This window comes from Pristis pectinata, chromosome 5 (genome assembly GCF_009764475.1).
Source record: "Pristis pectinata isolate sPriPec2 chromosome 5, sPriPec2.1.pri, whole genome shotgun sequence".
In the NCBI taxonomy this organism is placed as follows: Eukaryota; Metazoa; Chordata; class Chondrichthyes; order Rhinopristiformes; family Pristidae; genus Pristis; species Pristis pectinata.
In genome coordinates, this window is record NC_067409.1 from 58,907,375 (window position 1) to 58,928,906 (window position 21,532).

At 38.7% G+C, this 21,532-nt stretch overlaps 1 protein-coding gene across 7 annotated transcripts in view; it reads right to left on the reverse strand.

The window, feature by feature from the left end:
- Positions 1–21,532, reverse strand: part of ica1 (islet cell autoantigen 1) — an 84,490-nt gene that overhangs the window by 56,954 nt on the left and 6,004 nt on the right. For all 7 annotated transcript variants that reach the window (XM_052016886.1, XM_052016883.1, XM_052016881.1 and 4 more), the window contains 4 exons: positions 19,697–19,868; positions 10,156–10,228; positions 8,141–8,264; positions 5,739–5,937 (listed from right to left, as the gene is read on the reverse strand). In XM_052016886.1, coding sequence (XP_051872846.1) covers positions 5,739–5,937; positions 8,141–8,264; positions 10,156–10,228; positions 19,697–19,868 — 568 coding nt within the window. The remainder of the gene's footprint in view (positions 1–5,738; positions 5,938–8,140; positions 8,265–10,155; positions 10,229–19,696; positions 19,869–21,532) is intronic.

Sequence of the window (21,532 nt, forward strand, 5' to 3'; positions counted from 1 at the left end):
GTATCATTTTATGGATGAGACAATAAATTGAGAACACATCTGCTTGTTCAGATCAAGAGCAGGCCAGTTTTCCCAGTGTACAAGCTAGCAATCATCTTTCAACCAGCCTCACTAAATAAATTAATTGGTCATTTATCTCATTGTTAATGGAGCCTGGTTGCATGTAAACTGGGTGCACATTTGCCTACATTCCAGTATTGAATATTCTTGCAAAATTTTAAGATGTGTGAAATGGTGTACAAGTGCAAATCTTTATTTTTAATGTCACCTAGATATACAAATAGAAATACTTGGAGAATTCCGTAACTTTGCATTTAAATTTTATCAATAGACTCAGGTGCAGATCTGGAAAAATCCTTTATTTCAGTTAACCAAATACAAATTGTGCTTTAGGGCTGATGAACCAAAATACTAAATTTATTTTATTAATAAGGCTAACGCTAACTTCACTCTGTAAACACCCATAGACCAGGATTTTGCAATTATCAAAATAAAAATATTTTATTCATTTAAAACTTATTTTGAAAAGTGAGGAAGAATTATGGCACACTTCCTTTCCTTTTTGAAGCCAGAGCAATAATTATGGCTTAGTCTTCCTAGGTAGATATGCTTGACACCAAGGTGCTTGGTCCACTCCAGTTTTGAGGGCTGCAAGGAGGCTAACAAGGCCAACATGGAACCACAGACTCTTCCACAGGTGGGGAAAGATTTAATGGGGATTGAGGGGCAACTTTTCTCCACACAGCAGGTGGTGGATATGTGGAATGAGCTGCCAGAGGAAGTGGTAGAGGTGGGTACAATTACAACATGTGAAGACATTTGGACATGTACATGTGTAGTAAAGGTTTAGAGGGATATAGGCCAAGTGCATGCAACAGGGACTAGCTCAGGTAGGTAACTTGGTCGGCAGGCTGAGTTGGGCCAAAGGGCCTGTTTCCATGCTGCATAACTCTATAATTAAGTAATAGTTGCTGGAGCAGGAGGATGGATAGTTTGTAAGATAGTCTACTTCTTTCACCACATATACAAGGAATCATTATGCTCCCATTGCAGAGTCTCAAGGTTCAATACCTTCCCAATTGCTCCTTCTCTACTTTGAGTAGTTATGAGCCAGAGGTTCCCAGAAGCCAGAAGGAATGTTGCATTTCTTCAAGGAAGCCTTTAAGCACATCCTTGAATCTTTTCCTCTCTCCAACTAGCAATCTCTATGATGGAGTTTGGAGTAGTGTATGTTTTGGGACTTTGGCATCAGCCAAGCAAGTGATGTACTTAGTAAGTTGCTGAAAACTCACTTAGGCTGCCCTCAAAAAAGCCTTACATTTTCCCACAGCAATTTAAATGAGAATAGTATACAATATAACAAAATAAATATTTGATAATCTTGATTACCAAGAATAAGGTAGCAAAACTGTGCAGATTGTGAAGAACGAATGAATCAATGATTAAAAACTTCTGGAATTTCCAAATTAAACCATTCAATGCAGAAACTGATCCTTTGTCTGTCACTTCACCCCCTCTTCCATGCCCACCCTCTTCCCCTCCCCCCCCCCCCCCCACAGTTGCTCTGGAAACTCAGAACTACTAGGTTAGATACATTTCACTAGCTGCTCTATCAATTACACAAGGTTGAAATTTGGTTTTGCATTGAAAGGAGGAATTTTTGAAACTTTTCTCACAACTCTCCAACATATACAGGACAGGGTTTCATTTCTGTGGAGAATCTCAAGCACGGCTGGGGTTTCTGCACCTCGTCCAATAACATTACAGCAGACACGAGAGAAAATTCATTGAATTCATCTTCACTGAATTTACCACCAAAATAAAAGACTGAATATTTAACAACTTCTCTATTAAAAATGCAAATAAAATGAAAATGCAAGGCAGATGAAGAAAGAAAAGGGTGGCAAAATTATTTCCAAATTGTTCCAGCAACAGATAAGATGGATCAAATGCCCTCCTGCATTGTAACTATCGATGTTCTATGAAGTTGTTATTTGCTTCATTACAATGAAAGGGTATCTTGGAACCCAGCTCACTATTTTAATTGTGTGCCTTCCATCAAAAAGATTTAGTTTGGCTTAATGATAGAAGATTTTTGATTCCTACTCCATCAAACAACTCCATCACATGGTGATGCACAATTGATATTTACATTTTGCCAGCATAGTAATTAGTTGCAAAAGAAATTACATTGTAAATGCAAAATTTAAAATCTAATTTCAATAACTCCTTCCAATACTTTAAGAGAATTCCATTCCCAACAGATGCTGCGATAATTTTGCAAACTCAGTCATTTGCTGGAATTGAATCTTCAGCATTTTTAATAATATACAGCGGGAGCACAGGGCTTGTATTTTATTCGGAGAAAAGGCATAGAGGGAAAGAGAAGCAATGACATCAAAAGGATTATGCAGGCAGTTTTCATTCTTTTTGCATTCACTTATGTCCAAGGAAACAATGGGAAATCAGGAAAGAGTTTGTAGGGTAGGGCGAGTCCAGCAGTAACAAACAGGTATGACACAGAAAGGAAAGGAAAATGTCCACCCCAGATGCTGAAACAAAATAATGATTAAAAAAAAAGCACCCTGATAAACCCTTTGCCAGAACTTTTGAACTGGAAAATTGACCGTTTCTCCTTCCACAACGTGCCTGACCTACTGAGTGTTTCTAGTATTTTATGTTTTTACTATCAGATTTCTGACATCTGCAGATTTATTGACATCCCAAGGGTGCAGGGTCAAATTGAACTGTACAAGTACATGAGACAAAGTAGATTCTAGATTTCAAAGATTATTGAAAATTATATATATTAGACAGTAAAACAGTAAAATATCAATTATTATAGAAACAGAAAATGGGTACACAACTTTTGTCATAATACAGAAAATATTCATCATTAAAAATTTGCCCACAATTTTACTGTCGATTACAGGCAAGAACTATGAATAAATACTGCCCAAATTATGCAATTTTTAAACTAGAGCAATGGTTACTTTAATATTTCTAATGTTCTATTTGTATTCCTATAAATTTTGAATTTGATTAGTGCCAATATCCTAATTCATGCTTCATTTAAGATGTTTATTTTAAACTATATTTATACAGTGATTATGAATCATCAGCATAATTAAAAATGTTCTGGTACAAGAATTTCAGTACTCCTAAATACTCTGGACAATAGGAAATTAAGTTAAGCATTACAAAATAAATATTTAATATTGAAATTACAAACAAACACACTTTCGAATATACCCTACACAAGAGGAATATGATCCATATATGATATCAAACACTGCAATAATGGTCATACATTTTGCATACAATTGCACTTCAGTTGTAATCTTGGTAATCCAGTTTTTAAGGAACTTTTTGAAATTAGATCAGAAAATATGCCAGTGTTCTGATAAGAGACTTATTCACCATCTTCTCTGTTGAAATTTATAAAAGAGATATATTTAGGTCATGCTGAAAATACCCACAAGATGTAGGTTTTCCAGATATGATCGCAAAGAATAGCAGTCATTAGTTGCCAACATAATCCCAAAAGAAGTGTTCTATAGGCAGATAAATAGTAAATGTAACATGGATGAGTGGGGCCCATAAAGAATAAAGAGAAACTTGTACATGGATGCATCTGACTTCCCAGGGAAGAGAGTGCTTTCAAAATTGTTGTGAAGGAGATAGTTCAGACAGTGGATACATTAAAAATTGACAGCACTAAAAGGTATTAGAGAAGTAGGTAAGTTACCAGCCCATATGGGACGCAGCTCAGGATTTTGAGAGGAAAAAAATAGCAGGAGCATCGATTATGATCTTCTAATACCCTTTGGTGGTGCCAGAAGACTGGAGAGTGGCAAATGTTATCACATTGTTCTTAAGCTGATGAGCTCAGCAACCAATGACCATTCGGTTTAATCTAGGTGGTGTGAAAGATTTTAGAAACATTGATCCAGGACAGCATTAATGGTCATTGGAGAAAAATGGATTAGTTACAGCAGACTAGCATGGATTGATAAGGTGTTTACCAAATTTAATTGATAGTTTTTGATGACTTAACAGGGAGAATTATTGAGAGTAGAGTCAATGTATTACATATGCAGAAAGATTTTAATAAATTTTACTGATAAGCCTGTTAACGCAGTACCTTAAGTACATGGCATAAAAGTGACATAGCATTGTTACAAAAGCCGACTAAAAAGCAGTCAGAGGATTGCGATGATTGGATGCAAGCCACAATTTCTAAATTTGTGGACGACACTAAACTTGGCATTATTGTGAACTGCAAAGAATAGCGATGACTGGAGCAGGATAGAAGCAGGCAGGGAATGGGTGAATGCATGGCAGATGAATGCAGAGAGTTATGAGGTGATGTATTGTGGTATGGAAAATGAGGAGAGACGATCTAGAATAAAGGATATTTCCAAAAGGAGTGCAGAAGCATTGGGATCCGAATATGTGTATGCATACATTACTGAAAGGAGAAGCTCAGGTTGAGAAAATAGCTAATGGCATACACAATCCTGGGCTTCATCAATTGAGGCATTGAGTATAATGAGCAATAAAACACTGATCCAGTTTCAGCTGGAGAATTGTGTTTAATTCTGGTCACCACATTATAGAAAGGATGCTGAGGCACAGGAGAAGGTCCAAAAATTATCTACAAGAATGGATCCTGGGATGAAGGACTACAGTTATAGGGATAGAAAGGCTGGAACTATTTTCTTTAACGAGAAGATTGAGGGGAGATTTGAAATGAGTGTACAAAATGATGGAGGGATCTGGACAGTGGGAGATTGTTCCCACTGGTGGTGGGAAAAAAGAACATGTGAGACTATGGTTGGAGGCAGGTTCCATTGTGGCCTTCAGGAGGGAATTTGGTAAATATATGGTGGGGAAACAATTGCAAGATTACAGAGAAAGGGACAGTGAGTAATTTCCTTTTTAGCAGTTGAAAATATATTGCACGCTAGTACAATCTGTAGTTAGTCGATAGGATGATATGCTCCATGTTGTTCCCTTTCTCTGGGACCCCAAAAAAGCAGTAGATATATAGGTGTCCTCCTGCCTCCTGGTACAATCCAGAAAACAGATTGGACATGCCTTGATGGAAACAAGGATAATAGAATTTGCCAGTGAGGCGAGGTGGAGGATAAGAAATGAGAATAGCACTATTCATATGAACAGCTAGGTCAGGCATAGTTTGTCCAGTGTTGCAATTTTTATGTTCTTTGTAGTTAAGAATGTCAGCACATTTCAGAAAACATTTGGTGTCCACACTTACTGTACATCATATTTACTGTCCAACTGTAGCATTTGTGGATTATCAAATTTTCAAAGCAAATACTGCCATATACCACGTGCACAATTCACAATGTGTGAACCCTTACATTAGTGTTAGCGCACAGAATGCAATTAAGATTGTGAAGATGTAACAAAGTTAAATGATGCGAGACCAATATGAAAAAAGAAAAGCTCAGTTTTTAGGGGAAAACAGAGATCTGACTATATGTCCATGCATTTTTAATTTCTGCACCCAAAACAGAAAATGCCAAAGCCACTCAGATAGGTCAGGCATCATTTGTAGATCCATTTCAGCAACTTGTATAATAATCCTGTTACAACAGGATGTTGCAGGTAATGCTTCAAGGTTCCAACCATACACGTGTGCGCGAGTCTCTCTCTTAATTATTTAATTAAAAGGTAGCATTAACAAAAGATACCACACAATAAATTCTTACCTTTCTAAACTTTTCAAGATGCTTATACATATCAGGATCCAATTCCTGAGAAATGTCTTTCATCCACAATAATGCTCCTCGGTATTCTGTGCGAGACTGTTCCATTCGATTCACAGTCAGCCAGGTGTCAGAAATGGCACGGTACCGAAACGTTTCCACTTCCTGGTACAGTCGACATAAAGGACTACGGAGTGCCAGCCTGAGTCAGAAAAATGAGCAGTGACCTTATACAGGTTTATAAGATCACGAGGGGCATAGATAAGGTGGATGGAAGCAGTCTTTTCTCCAGGGTAGGAGAGTCCAAAACTAGGGGTATATAGATTTGGGGTGAGAGGGAAAAGATTTAAAAGGGACTTGAGGGCAACTTTTTCCGCACAGAGGGTGGCGAGTATATGGAACGTGCTGCTGGAGGAAGTGGTTGAGACAGGTACAATAGTATCATTTAAGCAGCACTTGGACAGGTACACAGAGGGGTGGGGCTTAGAGAAATATGGGGTGAACGCAGGAAGTTGAGACTCGATGGGCGGGCACCATGGTCGGCATGGACTCGTTGGGCCTGTTATCTATGCTGTATTGCTCCATGACTCTCTGACTCCAAATCATAGCCGATTAGTGATTTTATTTCACTAAAGTGAAGCAGAAAGCAGCTTTCTTCTTCTTCTTAGGGCTTTAACTGTTGCTGTTATCATGGTAAATCAAAACATTCTGGGAATGAGATTTTAATTTATCTCCACCTGTATATTTAATGAACAACCCATTTCACCCTTGCATTTTAATTTGCTAGAACTCAATAATTTTGTATGGAAATTACATGATCAGAACGGGACAAACAATTGATAGTGAGGCAAGGAGGGGATGTACAATTGGAAGCAAGCCAATAACAAGAATGGAAAACAAAATGATGTAGATCTGAAATCAGAGGTACAAAGTCTAAGCAGATTGGGAAATGGGATCCACGGGTCAATGAGGCAAGTAGTAATGTACATTTTTTATTCAAAGTTATCAATTGCTGATAAAGGTGATTTAAACAAAAAAAATACTAATAGGGGCAAACTTCAGAAATAAAATTGAATATTAAACAAATACTTATCAATATTTAGAAACTAGCAGTTCTGTAGTATTCAGTCACATCAGCACTAACCTCCACTTCATGCGAGAAAATACACAAAATTTCAAAATAACAATGTTCAGATGCATGCACTTAAGAATTGTTTGCATCCATAACATCTTGTACAGGTGGAGCCAAATTCTCCTTTGCTTACTATCCTATCGCTGTTCCCTCCTGCAGAACTCATTGTGGACGTGGCCAAGGTTGCAGGGCTCCAGTAAATTTATCCAGATACGTAAATTTATTAAGCGATTAAAAATTGCGGAATTGGGAACAGGAATAGGCCATCTGGCTCTTTGACATTGAATTCCTTCAGGAATAAAAGCAGCAGTGGACCAATTTCCTGCAGCTCTCCAGTGGGTTAGATCTGCCTAGCTCTAAGTGATTGCATTCATTACAGATAAATGGCTGAGAGAAAAAAAAGCAGAGGTTGGGGAAGGTGGAAGGTTTTTGGGGGGGGGGGGGGGGGGGGGGGGGGGGATGGTGAGGGGATTGCAATTTACATTTTTTATCTAATGTAATTCACCAAGTGTTTTAATTTAATACACATTTTAGTAATTTTGAACTTAATGATACAATATATAATTAGTTTTTGATTTTTTTGTAAATATCAGAGTCATTCGCAAATATTCAAATCATTTCACAAATTTATCAGCTGACTTGTCCTGGCAGCATGGATTAGCCAGCTGTCAAAGCATTTCTGTGTATGGACATGTTCAGGACCCACCATATGATGTCATGTATGACCCGTAGACTTATATCAAGTCAGGTCAGACACTTGTAGGCCAAGCTGTTGCTTGAAGGTGCATGGACCTAGTGAATAAAGGAGTGATACATGTGGGATCCAATTCCCTTCCTTAAAAGTCCAGCAAAGTAATTGATTAACATTTGGTGAAAATGAAGAAACCTTTTATAATCAAAGCAATTGATTTTAAATCCTTAGACTCAAACATCAACTTATTAGGAACCCATGAATATTGGGCCATGCAGTGACCATTATTAGTTTCAGATAAAGGTGAATTTCAAACATTATTTCTTTCCATTTCTTATCACATTCGTTGCACAACAGACATTTGGATAGATAAAAGGCCTTTGGCAATGTTCATGTGGAAGTGAATATTAAAATATCAGATTTACTCACTTCAGAAGAAAGCAGACAGATTGCAAATTCAGTGCACCTAAATAATTATTTTGCCAAATTCATTTCCTACAACTGAACTGGATACCTGACTACCTTACCACCCTCTAGCACCATCAGACTATCTTGTGCTAAATATGCCAATTACTCTAATACCTTTGTTGTGAGGAGAAACATAGTGCCTTTCCAGTTGCTTGCATCATCTTTCCTGCTCTGGTTTTATCCTGTGACCCCTGGGATCTGAGAAATCGGCCCAATTCATTTTCTTCCTGAGACAAAACTGAAACAGAAAGATAAAAGTTAATCATTTTTATTGCCATTCAGAACTTAGAAAGAAATGTTTTGAGAGCAGGTTAACCCACACTCCTAGGATAAACCGGCTGGCAAAGGTGTCAAACAATTTGAATGTTTGTGAATGAGTAACATTCACAAAAATGTTCAACAACTGGTAAAATTAAGTTATACTATTAAGTTTTAAAAATTCAACAATTTAAACTGAACAATTCAGAAATAGCTTCTTTCCCTCTGCCATCAGATTTCTGAATGGTCCATGAACACTATCTGGTTATTCCTTTTTCTATTGCACTATTTATAATAATTTTGTGTCTTTGTACTGTACTGCTGCTGCAAAACAAGAGATTCCATGTCATCTGTTAGGATAATAAATCTGATTCTGAAATTAATAAAATGTTAAAAATATAAACTATGAAGCATTTTAATGAAATACATTAAGTTTAACTGAATTAATTTTAAAAAAGTAAATTAACTAAAACTTGCTACCTTCTCTCTTTTCTTGTGTCAGTCTTCCCTTTACCTATGGTGTGACATGTCATGCTTTTGTGAGACTTACTGCCTGAAGGCTCAGTGTGGACTCCCAAGGTCTACTACACTTTCAATATTGAGCCAAAGTACAAATAGGTCACAGAGTCATTAAATAGATTACAGAAGTCATTAAATAGATTTACTTTCCAAAATATCATCCCCTAACTTATGCCTCAAGAAAATAAAAAATTATAGTTTACAAACTCTGACAATGGGAGGCCATTTAGCCCCAAAAAATTAAATAACGACTCTCAGAAATATTTTGAGTGGAATCTTTGTTTCATTTAAAAAAATCACTGACTCAACATACAGCTCATCTCAGTTTAAAAATTGTCAGAATTAACTGCGCAGGTTAAAACATCACTTGGTCCATTTCCAAATAATGCAGAATTCTCCACGTTTCACTACAGTCAACTAGGCAAGGAATTGTGGGGGGGGGGGGGGCTGGGGAGAAGAAACACACAAATAACAAATATATTGGCAAAAGTTATCCTAGAATGATAAAGAAAAAAAAAACAAGCCAGTTTCTACCCCCAGTTGTTATTCAGCGATCTGCATTCCTAGGTATTTGTAAATAGATATTGGGCAATGACTGAACTAGATTCGATTAAGATACTTTCCACTGAGCAAGTAACTTGTTGATACTCAAATGTGTAAGAATGACCTTTTGGGATGAGATACTCAAGCAATACTTCTGTCCTGGTAATCACTACTCAGAGACAAACTGAGGGATAAAAATGTGGCAAAATAAAATGATCTGATAAAATGCTTAATCATAATAAATCACTTTTTCCCTTTCACCTTGGATTGAAATTTTTCACAAATCTCAGTCTCAGAGGATTCATCAGTAACAAAAGTTCTACTCAAGGTAGCTCTGCCCTTTCAAGTGACCCAGTGTCTCTTTTGCTGCAAAGAGGATCATTCAGAATATTCCATCACCACAATTAATGGCCGAGTCTTGCTGATAGGAATTATGCCAGGAGCTGATTGCCAACATTTGATGTTCGCAACCTAGTGAAGTGAGCCAAGGGTTATAAGAAATTAAGTAGTAACTCCAGTCAAGTTTTTTTTAAATAGACAGAATATGCACAAATAGGAGCTGATGAACAGCTCAGCCATGACCTGCAAAACATGGCAGAACTCCTAGGGTTGAATAAACTTTTGTTCCTTTGAAGTTTGTTTCTACATTACTGCTTTTATTGAATTATATTTTTAATTACCAACCTTTACAAAAATTTTTGTAACCGTTCCTTATAATATTCAATTCTACATCAATGACAAAAGCAGTAACAATAAATAGGCACATGTTGTTAAAAAGTTCAGTTAAGTTGTGTGCATGAAATACATACAGCAAATCCGTTTCTGATACTGTTCAATGACCTTCAGTAGTTCCATACATGTTCTCTGAATGGATTGAAATACCTAAACAGAATGAAAAAGTAAAATTAAAGTAATTGTGTATACTGAGGGAATAATCTCCATCAGAGGGAGGCAGCAGGAGGTTTTGCAAAAAAAATAGGTGATGGGTTTACCATAATGTTGGACAATAGTTTCAATACTTTTGGTGGGTGTCTGGGGTAATAATAACTTCAAACACCCATAATGGCTCCAAGAGTCAAAATCAAGTTACCATCATTGTTCTGCAGAAGATTGACAGAAAACAGGTGCCATAAATCTATCACCACAAGTGCATCAAACTTAAAAAGGTATGGTCCTTGTTTGATAGAAGACTTTAATGAAACTGACTATATTCTGTTGAGAAACTTCTCAAACCAAATTTGCAGTCATCTTTGGGATAGATCTCCAAGTAAATTTCATTGAATTTGTACAGTTGCTTATTCCTAAATGAGATACCTAGTGAAGTCCACTGGTATATCTAGAACTATATAAAAAGATCTGGCATAGTTAACAAATCTCATTTACTTACATCTATAATTAGAAGAAAAAAAATTCAATGATTGTACTATTGGGCTGTAACTAACAACCTTTCTGGATTGTGGGAAGAAAACAGTGTAGAAACAGACATCCTCTCTCCTGTCAAGATTGGGTTTGTTGAAAGCCCTAAGCTACAGATGCTGCAAATCTGAAATTAAACTAGAAAATGCAGGAAGTACTCAGCAGGTTAGGCCAGCATCACTCATGAGAGAAACGAAGTTACTGATTTGAGATTTGGTTTAATGTTTTTAACCTCTTCAGTGGAAGTACCACAGCATGGCCAAACTGCTCCTAATTGTCCAAATATTCAGTCTGCCTGAGTCTATGAGAGTGAGTGCTCCCTCAGTGAGGTGATTTAATTTACTGACAGACAGCACCCTGGTTTTGATGGAAAGAGTTTCTAACCAACTTCAGCATTGAAGGGAAATGTCAAATACTAGAAGGCATTGGTTTAAGGTGAGGGGGGAAAGCTTAGAGGAGATGAGCAAGGCAAGTTTAAAAAAAATACACAGAGTAGTTGATGGCTGGAACCCGTTGCTGGGGAGGTGGTAAAAGCTGATACGATAGTGACACTTAAGAGGCACTTAGACACATAAACAGGCAGGGAATGGAGGTATATACAGTACATCATGTGCAGACAGATGGGATGTCTAGATTAACATCATGGTTGGTACAGACATGGTGGACTGTGGGCCTGTTCCTGTGCCATACTGTTCTGTGTATTATAGCAGGAATCCCCAGACCCAAGAAAGGGCATTTATACCATTGGAAACTGTCCAGAGGATATTAATCAGGTAATTCCTTGGATGGGAGGATTGTCCTATCAAGAGAGGCTAAACAGGTTAGGCCTATATTTGGAATGAAGAGTGAACTTACTGAAGTATACAAGATATGAAAGGGGCGTAACAGGGTTCACATCAAGAACTTTTCATTTGTAGAAGGATCTTGACTGAGGGGACATAGTTTCAAGATATGGGACCGATCATTTAAAACCAGGGTTGGTTGAAATTTCCTCTTGCAGAGGGTGGCAAAATTCTGGAATTGTTTCTCAGAGTTGTGGAGGCTGGATCATCAGAAGTATTTGAAGTGGAGGTAGATACAATTTTGAAAGATCAGGGGACTGAGGGCAATGGGGATCTGGCACAAAGGAGTGAAGGCCTGGGGTAGGTAAGCCATGATGATATTGAATGGGCAGGGCAGGCTTGATAAGCCAGGCGCCTACTCCTGCTGCTATTTTGTTTTGTGTTCGTGTTCCTCCTACACATATCTACTTCAGCTACCTGAGCAGGTCACTGTTCATGAGACCAATAGGTGTACTGCCAGATTCCAGGACTCCACAGGGCCCTCACAACACCCACCTCCCACAGTTAACCCCAACCAATGGAAAAACCCTGGTACTCCACAAATTAGCTGCACAACTAAAATAATCAACTTGTTCTGACCTGCTAAGAATATAGCCAAAGATAATATATTAATAATACCTTTGTTTAACATGCATTTGCACTTCAGTCATTTCCTTCATGGCTGCATGGCACACTGGTACCTAAACTAATATTTAGCTGACTCTTATACTTAACTTCTGTACACAGCACTGTCAGTTAAACAAAAATGTTCCTCCATTTCAGTGACGGACAGAATTTTTTTTAAAAATGCTAGCATAAGGGTGTCTTTAAAAAATGATGAGATTAATATTATGCATAAAAATATAAATGGCTTCAACAAATGAATGGGAATAAATATAGGAGGAGCAAAGTAGAGTCATACATTTATACACAGCATGGAAGCAGGCCCTTTGGCCCAACTCAGCCATACCAATCAAATTGCCTACTTGAGTTAGTCCCATTTGCCTACACTTGGCCCATAGCCCTTTAAACCTTTCCTATGCACGTACCTGTCCAAACGTCTTTTAAACGTTGTAATTGTACCCATTTCTGTCACTTCCTCCGGCAGCTCGTTCCATTTACCCACCACTGTCTGTGGAAAAAGTTGCCCTTCGGGTCCCCCTTTAAATTTTTCCTTTCTCACCTTAAATCTGTGCCTTCTAGTTTTAGACTCCCCTACCCTGGGGAAAAGGACTGACCATTCACCTTATCTATGCCCTTCATGATTTTACCTCTATAAGATCACCCCTCAGCCTCCCAAGGAAAAGGTAAAACAGTCCCAGCCTATCCAGTCTCTGCTTATAAATCAAGCCCTCCAGTCCCACCAAAATCCTTGTGCAACTTTTCTGCACCCTCTTCAGCTCATTGACATCCTTCCGATAGCTAGGCAACTAGAACTACACGCTATACTCCAAGTGCGGTGTACCAACATCTTATACAGTCGTAACATGATGTCCCAACTCTTGTACTCAATGCCCTGACCAATGAAGGCAAGCATGTCAAATGCCTTTTTCACCACCCTGTCTACTTGTGTCAGCACTTTCAGGGAACTATGTACTTGTACCCCAAGGTGTCTCTGTTCTACAACACTATCCAGGTTCCTGCCATTTACTGTGCAAGTCCTGCCTAGTTCAACTTCCCAAAATGCATAATTTCACACTTGTCAGAGTTAAATTCCATCGGCCATTCCCTGGCCCACCTTCCCAGTTGATCTAGATCCTGTTGCAATCTTTCTTCACTGTACCACCAATTTTGGAATCATCTGCAAACTTATCCAGAAGCTGCTAACCATGTCAACTGCATTCTCATCCAAATCATTTATACAGATGACAAACAGAGGACCCAGCACTAAGCCCTGCAGCACAATGCAGGTCACAGGCCTCCAATCTGAAAAACAACTTTCCACTACCACCCTCTCACTGCTTCCACCAAACCAATTCTGTATTAAATTAGCTAGCTCACCCTGGATCCCATGTTATGTAACCTTCTGCTCCAGCCTACCATGCTGGACTTGTCAAAAGCCTCGTTAAAATCCATGTAGACAAGATCTAACTCCCTGCACTCAATCCTCTTGGTCACTTCTTCAAAAAACTCAACTGAATTTGAGAGACACGTTTTCCCATGCACAAACCCACAGTAACTATCCCTAATCAGTCTTTGCCTTCCCAAATGCAGGTAGATCCTGTCTCTCAGTATCCAGTAACTTTCCCATCACCGATGCTAGACTCACTGGCCTGCTTGTCCTCGAGGCCCTTCTTAAATAAAGGCACAAAATTAGCCTCTCTCCAGTCTTCCGGTACCTTACCCGTGGTTAAAGATTATACAAAAATCTCTGCAAGGGCCCCAGCCATTTCTACTTTTTCCACAATGTCTTAGGATACACTTGGTCAGGCCCCAAGGGATTTATCCACCTTTATGCACTTTAAGACCACCAATACCTGTTCTTCTGTAATGTGGATATGTTTCAAGACATCACCATTGTCTTCTCTGTATTCCCTCTGTATTAACGAACTTGACAACTGTTACAGAAACGTGGGTAAGATACCACAGTAAGATGCTACAACAACGCCATCAGGTGGCCATAGATTGGAAGTTATTTTTAAGGATAATCTCAAATTCTGCATTCTTTACTAATGTAAGTAGTAATGTTAACCATTAATGCTGCTACTGGAAAAGGTGATAAGATCCCATCTTTATATATTTTAAAAAAAGAGAAAAGCTTTATTCTGTTATATCTGATGTTTAAAAAAAAAACTCTTAGATCGAACACTAATGAAATTTATAAAGCAGTTTAGAATGGAATGTTGTATCCCAACACCATGATTTATTACTGATATGCACATTATGAAAAAATCAAATGGGCAGTGTTTCCACAGGAAATTACTGATAATAAAACTTTACAGCATAGAAGGGAATTGACAGTTTTCCATCCCATTCCAGTTTACTTTCCATAAGAGCTAAGCTGCAAGTACTATTCCATTATCCCAAAAGAAAATCACCAAATATCTCAGTCTCATTTAAAAGATTATGTAGTTTACTACCAACACTCTTCTTGATAGGTCAGTTTGGACATCAAAGTGACTTGGTTTTCTCATGGACATTTATGAAATTCACCCATGATGAAAATTAAGTGGATATGTTGAAAATTACCTTCTGCTCGAAAGTATATAAAATATGCTACTCTTGCACATCAATTGTAAATAATCAGAAATTGCTTAACAAGGTCATGACTTTCTACATAAAAACCTTTGCAAAGCAAATTAATTAACATAAAGGAATAAAGTCAGAAAATATTAAAGGTCAGGTGGCAGCTAAAGAGTACAGCATAGTTAATGTTTCTGGTCAATGATATTACATGACAACAGATCTGGTGCGAAGTCATTGATCTAAATATTAACTTGTCTTTTCCACCAGACGCTAACTAGCCGACTGAGTACTCTCAGCATCTTTTTTTGTTTTTATTTCAGATTTGCATACAAACATACAAGAAAGGAAATGGTTCCTGATACTGACAGTAATAAGAAAATGCAAACCTGAGGGTAAGGATATAGAGAACACAGGTTTTATTCATGTATGTAAACATCACTGGCTAGACCAAAATTTATTGCCCGTTCCTGATTGCCCTCGAGAAGGTGAGCTGCAATCCCTCTCATGAAAGTATTCCCAAGGTACTGTTGTGAAGGGACTTCCGGAATTGAGATTCAGTGACAATTAAAGAATGGTTAGATACTTCCACATCAAGATGTTGTGCAAGTTGGAGGGGAACCTGCAGATCATGAAGTTCCAATGCACCTGCTGCTCATTCTTCTTGGTGGCAGAGGTCCTATGTTTGGAAGGTGCTGTTGTAATAGTCTCAGTGAATTGCTGCGTTGGATTTTGTTTACAGAACACACTCCAGCCATGGTGTAAAAAAAAATGGAAGCAATGATTTGGTGCTAATCAAGCAGCCTGTTTTGTCCTGGATGGTATACAGCTTCAAGTATTGTTGGGCTGCACTTATCCAGACAAAGGGGTGAATGGACTACTGTATTGTAACTTTTCTGTGACTCCTGAGTATTCTACGACACTCCTGACTTGTGCCTTGTAGATAGAGGAGAGGCTTTGGGGTATCAGGCATCCTCTAGTCTGTGACCTACTCTCATAGTCATATTACTTATATGGTTGGCCCAATTAAGTTTCTGGTCAATCATGTTCCCCAGGATGTTGATGGTGCAGAACATGGAACTGGTTTCTGAGTAACACTGTTGAATGTCATAGTAGTTAGATGCTCTCTTGTTGGAGATGGTCATTTCTGCAGCACAAGTACCAGACAATCTTACTTACTACTTGTTAATCCATATCTGAGGGTTACCTGTGTTTTCATGTATGCAGGCATGGGTATCTTCATTTCCTGCGAAGTTTCAAACAGAAATGAACACACCACAGTGAACATTCCACATGACAGAAGGTCACTGATGAAGAAAATAAAGAAAACTGGGCCTTGGATAACTGCCAAGTTCCAATAACACATAATCTGATGCATCAACTGGCTGCAGACCTCACTACAGCCTTACAGCTTTGGTACAAACATGGACAAGAGAGTTGAGTTTCAGGGGCAAGGTAAAAGAATGACTGCTGTTGAAATTATGTCAACATTTAACAACGAGCCCTGGTAAAACTGGAGTCAATGGAAATAGTGGTGAAAAAATCTCCACTGCAGGATTTCAGGGCTGTGTCCTAGGACCAACAATCTTCAGCTGATTCATCAATAACTTTCCTTTCAAAAGGTCAGAAATGGGGATGTTTGCTGATGACTGCTCAAAGTTCAATTCTATTTGCTATTCCTCAAAGAAAACTGTCCATGTTGCATACAGCAAAACCCAAAACATTCAGGCATGGGTCGATATGTGGCATGAATACTAGGTGCCACAAGTTCTAGGGAATGACCAACTCAAATAAGAATAAATCTAACTACTTATCCTTAACATTCAACTTCTTGTCACAAGTGACTCACCTTCTGATAACTTCAACAAGTCAGGAGAATGATGGAACACTCTATACTTGGATGAATGCAGCTCCAACAACATCAATGGACTCAGGCCACTTGACTGGCAGACACAAAAGACTACAGATGCTGTAACCTGGAGTAAAAACAAACTGCTGGAGGAACTCAGTAGGTCGAGCAACATCGAAACATTGTCTTGACCCGGAACGTCAACTATCCTCCTTTGCATCCACAGATACTCCTTGACCCGCTGAGTTCCTCCAGCAGTTTATTTTGCACCTGATTGGCAGGATGATTTTCCAGATCTGTGGGTCCTGAGGTAGCTGACAGATACTTCCACAGACGGGGCAGGAAGTGACTGGTGGGTGGGTAGTTCATGAGGTTGCTCATTCTTTCCACCATTTACACTGGACTACCGTATACTGCTGATGCATGTACCAGGTTCTCAGTGCCATCCTGATACGCTCCGCCTCTATTGTGGTCATAGGCCAGAGATTCCCAAGAGTCAGTGGGGATATTGCACTTCAAGGAGCTGTTGAGCACATCCCTGAATCTTTTCCTCTGTCCACCTAATGACCTCTTCCCACAATGAGTTCAGAATAGAGTGTCTGTTTTGGGAGTTTGGTGTCGGGCACACAAGCAACATGGCCTGCCCAGGTAGCTGACCGAACATAACTAAAGCCTCAATACTGGTGATGTTGGCCTGGGATAGGACATCAGTGTTAGTTCATTCACCCTTCCAGTGAATCTGGAAGGTTTTGAGAAGGCATCGACAATGAGGTCACCATTTCATTGCTGTGGGAGCACCAGTTTCCTAGGATAGCAGTGTGCAGCCCAAGCAGATGTCCTTTTTAAAGTATAGGCACGTATGTACCTGAGAGTGTTCCAGATTCTAGGACCAAGAGCATGATAACAATTGGCGTCCTGGGGTGGCGGCAACACAAGGCACCAGTGTAGTCGCAAAAGGGGGAGCCTTTCCCATTCCCTAAGCCAGGAAGCTGAACGTTCTTCCTCACTATCCACCCACAAAATCCACTGTCAGCTTTACCTGGGAATTCCTCAAGTTCACATGCACATGACTGTCTCCTACAAGACTAAAATCTGATGCCAAGGGTGAGGCAGTGATTATAATTTAAAAAACCTTATAACCCATTGTACCTGCACCAGTTCTTAATAAGAGTTCTTTCAAATTGTGGTTAGCACCAGCGAGAGACCAGTACTGTACCCAACATTACAGTGACAAACCTAGACCCACCAGCATTTAGCAATATTACATACTGGCAAATCTACATCCACTGGTGTTGTGCTCATGCTAAGGTAACGTGCCTATATCCACCAGCACTGTACCACAGTGTTACACAGTTACAGGCTAAGCTTCTGTACTGCAAACACATTTAGATGACTTGTGCCACCAGCACAGTACTGGGGTCTAAAGCTGAATATGGACTGCTGGGCCTGACATCAGCTGGGTTTCATGGATCAAGGCCTAGCATGACAGGGCTCAGGCAGACAACAGGGAGAGTCTAGTTCTTATCAGGGAGAGTCTAGTTCTTATCAGGGATCTTCAGCCACAGTCTCTAGTTGGCCACCGCATTGGCAGAGCATCAAAGTTAACAGGGTGTTGAAATCACCAGCTGCTTCCCTTCAGGATTTTTGGTTGTTGTGGAGGTTCCTGGTCCTGCCTCCACAGCCTCTGCTGGTTTTACAGGAAAATTCAATGTCATACAGAATATGGTGTTGGTAGCCCTGTACCATACAGGACGTTTGGGAACCCTGCTCAGTAACATCATTCCCATGTGCAAAAGACAGCTTCCACACATAGTCTTGTGTCTTCCAGCTTCTTCTGCCCATCTACTTAACCATTCTGTCGGTACAAAGGGTGGAGCCATTGAGACTCTAATATTAATTAAATAGAACAGATAAAGATGCCTGTGTCAAACTGACATCCCAATACAACTTCCCTGGTATAGAATGATGCAATATTAGGTAGCCCGGAGATGGCTGGATCTGGTAATGCGAATCATTTTTGGGTCAGTTGGAGGGGAAAAGAACCTGATAATATTCATGAGTTCAGAGAAACAAACTTATTTCAAAATGTGCTTGTATGTCTTCTTCAGCAGTAAAACTGAAGCAGACCTTGGCCAATGTTTCCCCATACAGCATCAAAAAGGTCCTCCATAGGTCACGGGATTCCCAAATGGCATAACACGAGGAGACTACTACCCCAAAACAGGAGAATGCTTCAGCCAACCATTGTCTGGCAACTGAAGGGGCTTACAACTCAGCATTAATGAAGATAGTTCCATTCCATTAACGTGGATTAGAGCTTTGAAATCAATTCAATTCATATGTAATTAGGTCACAAAAACTAAACACCTTGTTCATTCTTAAACTGAGGTTCAAACATCTTTGCCATCAAGAAATCCACTGGAAGACTTTTGATTAATTCCCCATATTACTCAACTCCACTCCTTCCTTGTCCTCTAATTAATTGCAAAACTATGGATAAAATTTTTAGTAATTCAATCTAACACCCTCCTTGTTATTCTCCAACTCTATGTTTTTCAATAACCCAACACTCGTGTTTTTGACAACCGATGTTGATTTCCTTTTTCCAACTTATAAAACTTAGAAAGTCCTGGCCCTCCTCATCAATTAATTGCATAGATTTGCTCCACCTTTCATCTCCAAATCCCCCAGGCTTGTATCCTCACTCATAGTCTTTGGTTTTCTGACTCCAGTGCAATCATAACCATCTCTCCTCCATTACACAACCTTCAGTTAAATTTGATCCTGCTCACTCAATCTTCCTCTTTAAGCCAACTTATTTCATCACCTTTCAAAACTTAATTTTTAACCAAATCTTTGGCTGCTCCAAATCTCTCCATCTTTGATTGTGTTTATTCTCCTATATTCACTGTGAAGCACTTTGGAATTTTAAATAACACCATGCAAGTATACAATTTTTTTTTGGAGGATTTTGAAAAATACAATTATTTCAACAAATAGTTTAAAACAATCTTAATTCTCAATGAATGCACCTCAGATGCACCTAGAAAATTTTGAAAAATAACACCAAGTTTTTCTTACCTCCAACTTAGCATCAAGGTCTGCATCTGAAGCCACGACATGTTCATCTTCTTTCTTCCCAGTAACCTTGATAAGCGTTTGCTTTGTTTTCCAGTACCTTTGCTGCATTTTGTTCACAACTGAACTGTCCTGGTTCCGGACATATCGACTATAAAAATCTCGAGCATATCCACTGATAAAAGAGAAACAACCTGGGTTATTCAAACTACATTTCATCATACTTATCTAATTGTTATTCTAGTCTCTCCCACTAACCTGGAAAGATGTGCAACTATTTTGACCAGGATGTATATGGGAGCAGCTCTAACAATATGAGGGGCTGCTCAAATTGGACATTGATTAAGAGTGGTATATCATTGTAATATGAATTAATCACAGCAATATGAAATCTAAATATGGTAACAACATAAAAATCAGGTCATGCAAAATAACAGAATAATAGAAAACTTCAGAAAGATTTAACATTGAGGAAGCAGACAGGTGACAAGTGTAGAAATTGTGGGGAAATTCATTTGGAAATGAAAACTGAAGGATGTAGAAAAGTGGACATACTATAAGAAATACAATTTCCTGAATACCTTATCACAAGAAAAGCCTTTTGAAAGCCAAGTATGCCATTGGAACTCAAGAATGCAAGGTGAGAAAATCTTTATATAGATATATTGCTAAAGTCAGACCACAGTGAATGTACTGAAGATGGTGGGAGTTAATCCCATTATAGTAAAGATATTAAACAACTGCTGATATAGCAGAAAAATGACCAGGATGATAAGGACAGCAATAGTAAAAGTTACCAACTATTAGCACCATTACCACTGGATCAAAATAGTCTAAGAATAGTTTTGAGTTTTTCTTAAATTCTGAGAGGATTAGGTAAGACAAGATGAACAAGAGAAAATTACAACCAATGGAGGAAGTCATGATTAGAGGTTAAAATTTAAAATTGTAATCAAAGCAAGTGAAAAGATTGGGAGAAATTTATTTATACAGGCAGCCAGAGCATGGAACATTTGCCATTTGGGGTGATTAAGTATATACATTAAGCATCATATTTTATGTTGACAGTCTATATTTGCTGATTAAAATCAGCACTTTTACTGAGATCCAGAAAGCCCGAAGTGTTCTTCGAAACAGACTCCTAGTTTCTTTGGAAAATTGTCACCAATTTTTAGCATATCTACAAGTTGACTTATTGGACGCTTGTTCAACTTGATAGCCATAATTTATAGCAGTCTTGTCCCACTGCAATCTCAGCATTAGCATTTCTTGTCATGCAAAGGCCTTTAGATTTCATGCTTTTTTAAAAAAAAGGCATTTATTTTATTGCAAAGTGAAAAATGAGTGTCAGCAAGTGGGAGCCATTTTACATCATAACCTTATTTCCTTTCCATTGAATTCAACATTATAGAAGCAAATACTTCAGCAATACAATTAAAAACAAACACTGTTAAACCAGCATTAAAAGTGCATGGACCATGTGATCAGACTGAGCTGCTGGAACTGGCACCTGTTGGATCATCCTCTCACTGGCCAAGATTCCTTCTTCCTCCTAATAAACCTTCAGCAGTAGTGACCACTAAATTTAGTAACTTCGCTGATGTACCCAGACTTGTCCAATTTCTATTACCAAAACATTCTATTTCTTTCCCAAGTATGGTATTGCAATGGTACATTACTGGATTGTCAATACAGAGGCTCTGATCAAAATATAAGAAATAGAGGTAGGAATAATCCATACAGCTCCTTGAGCCTGTTATTCCATTCAATATGATTGTACTTGACCCTCTAACTCAAGCACACATTCTGCCTGATCTAAGATTTCCCTCGATTCCTCTA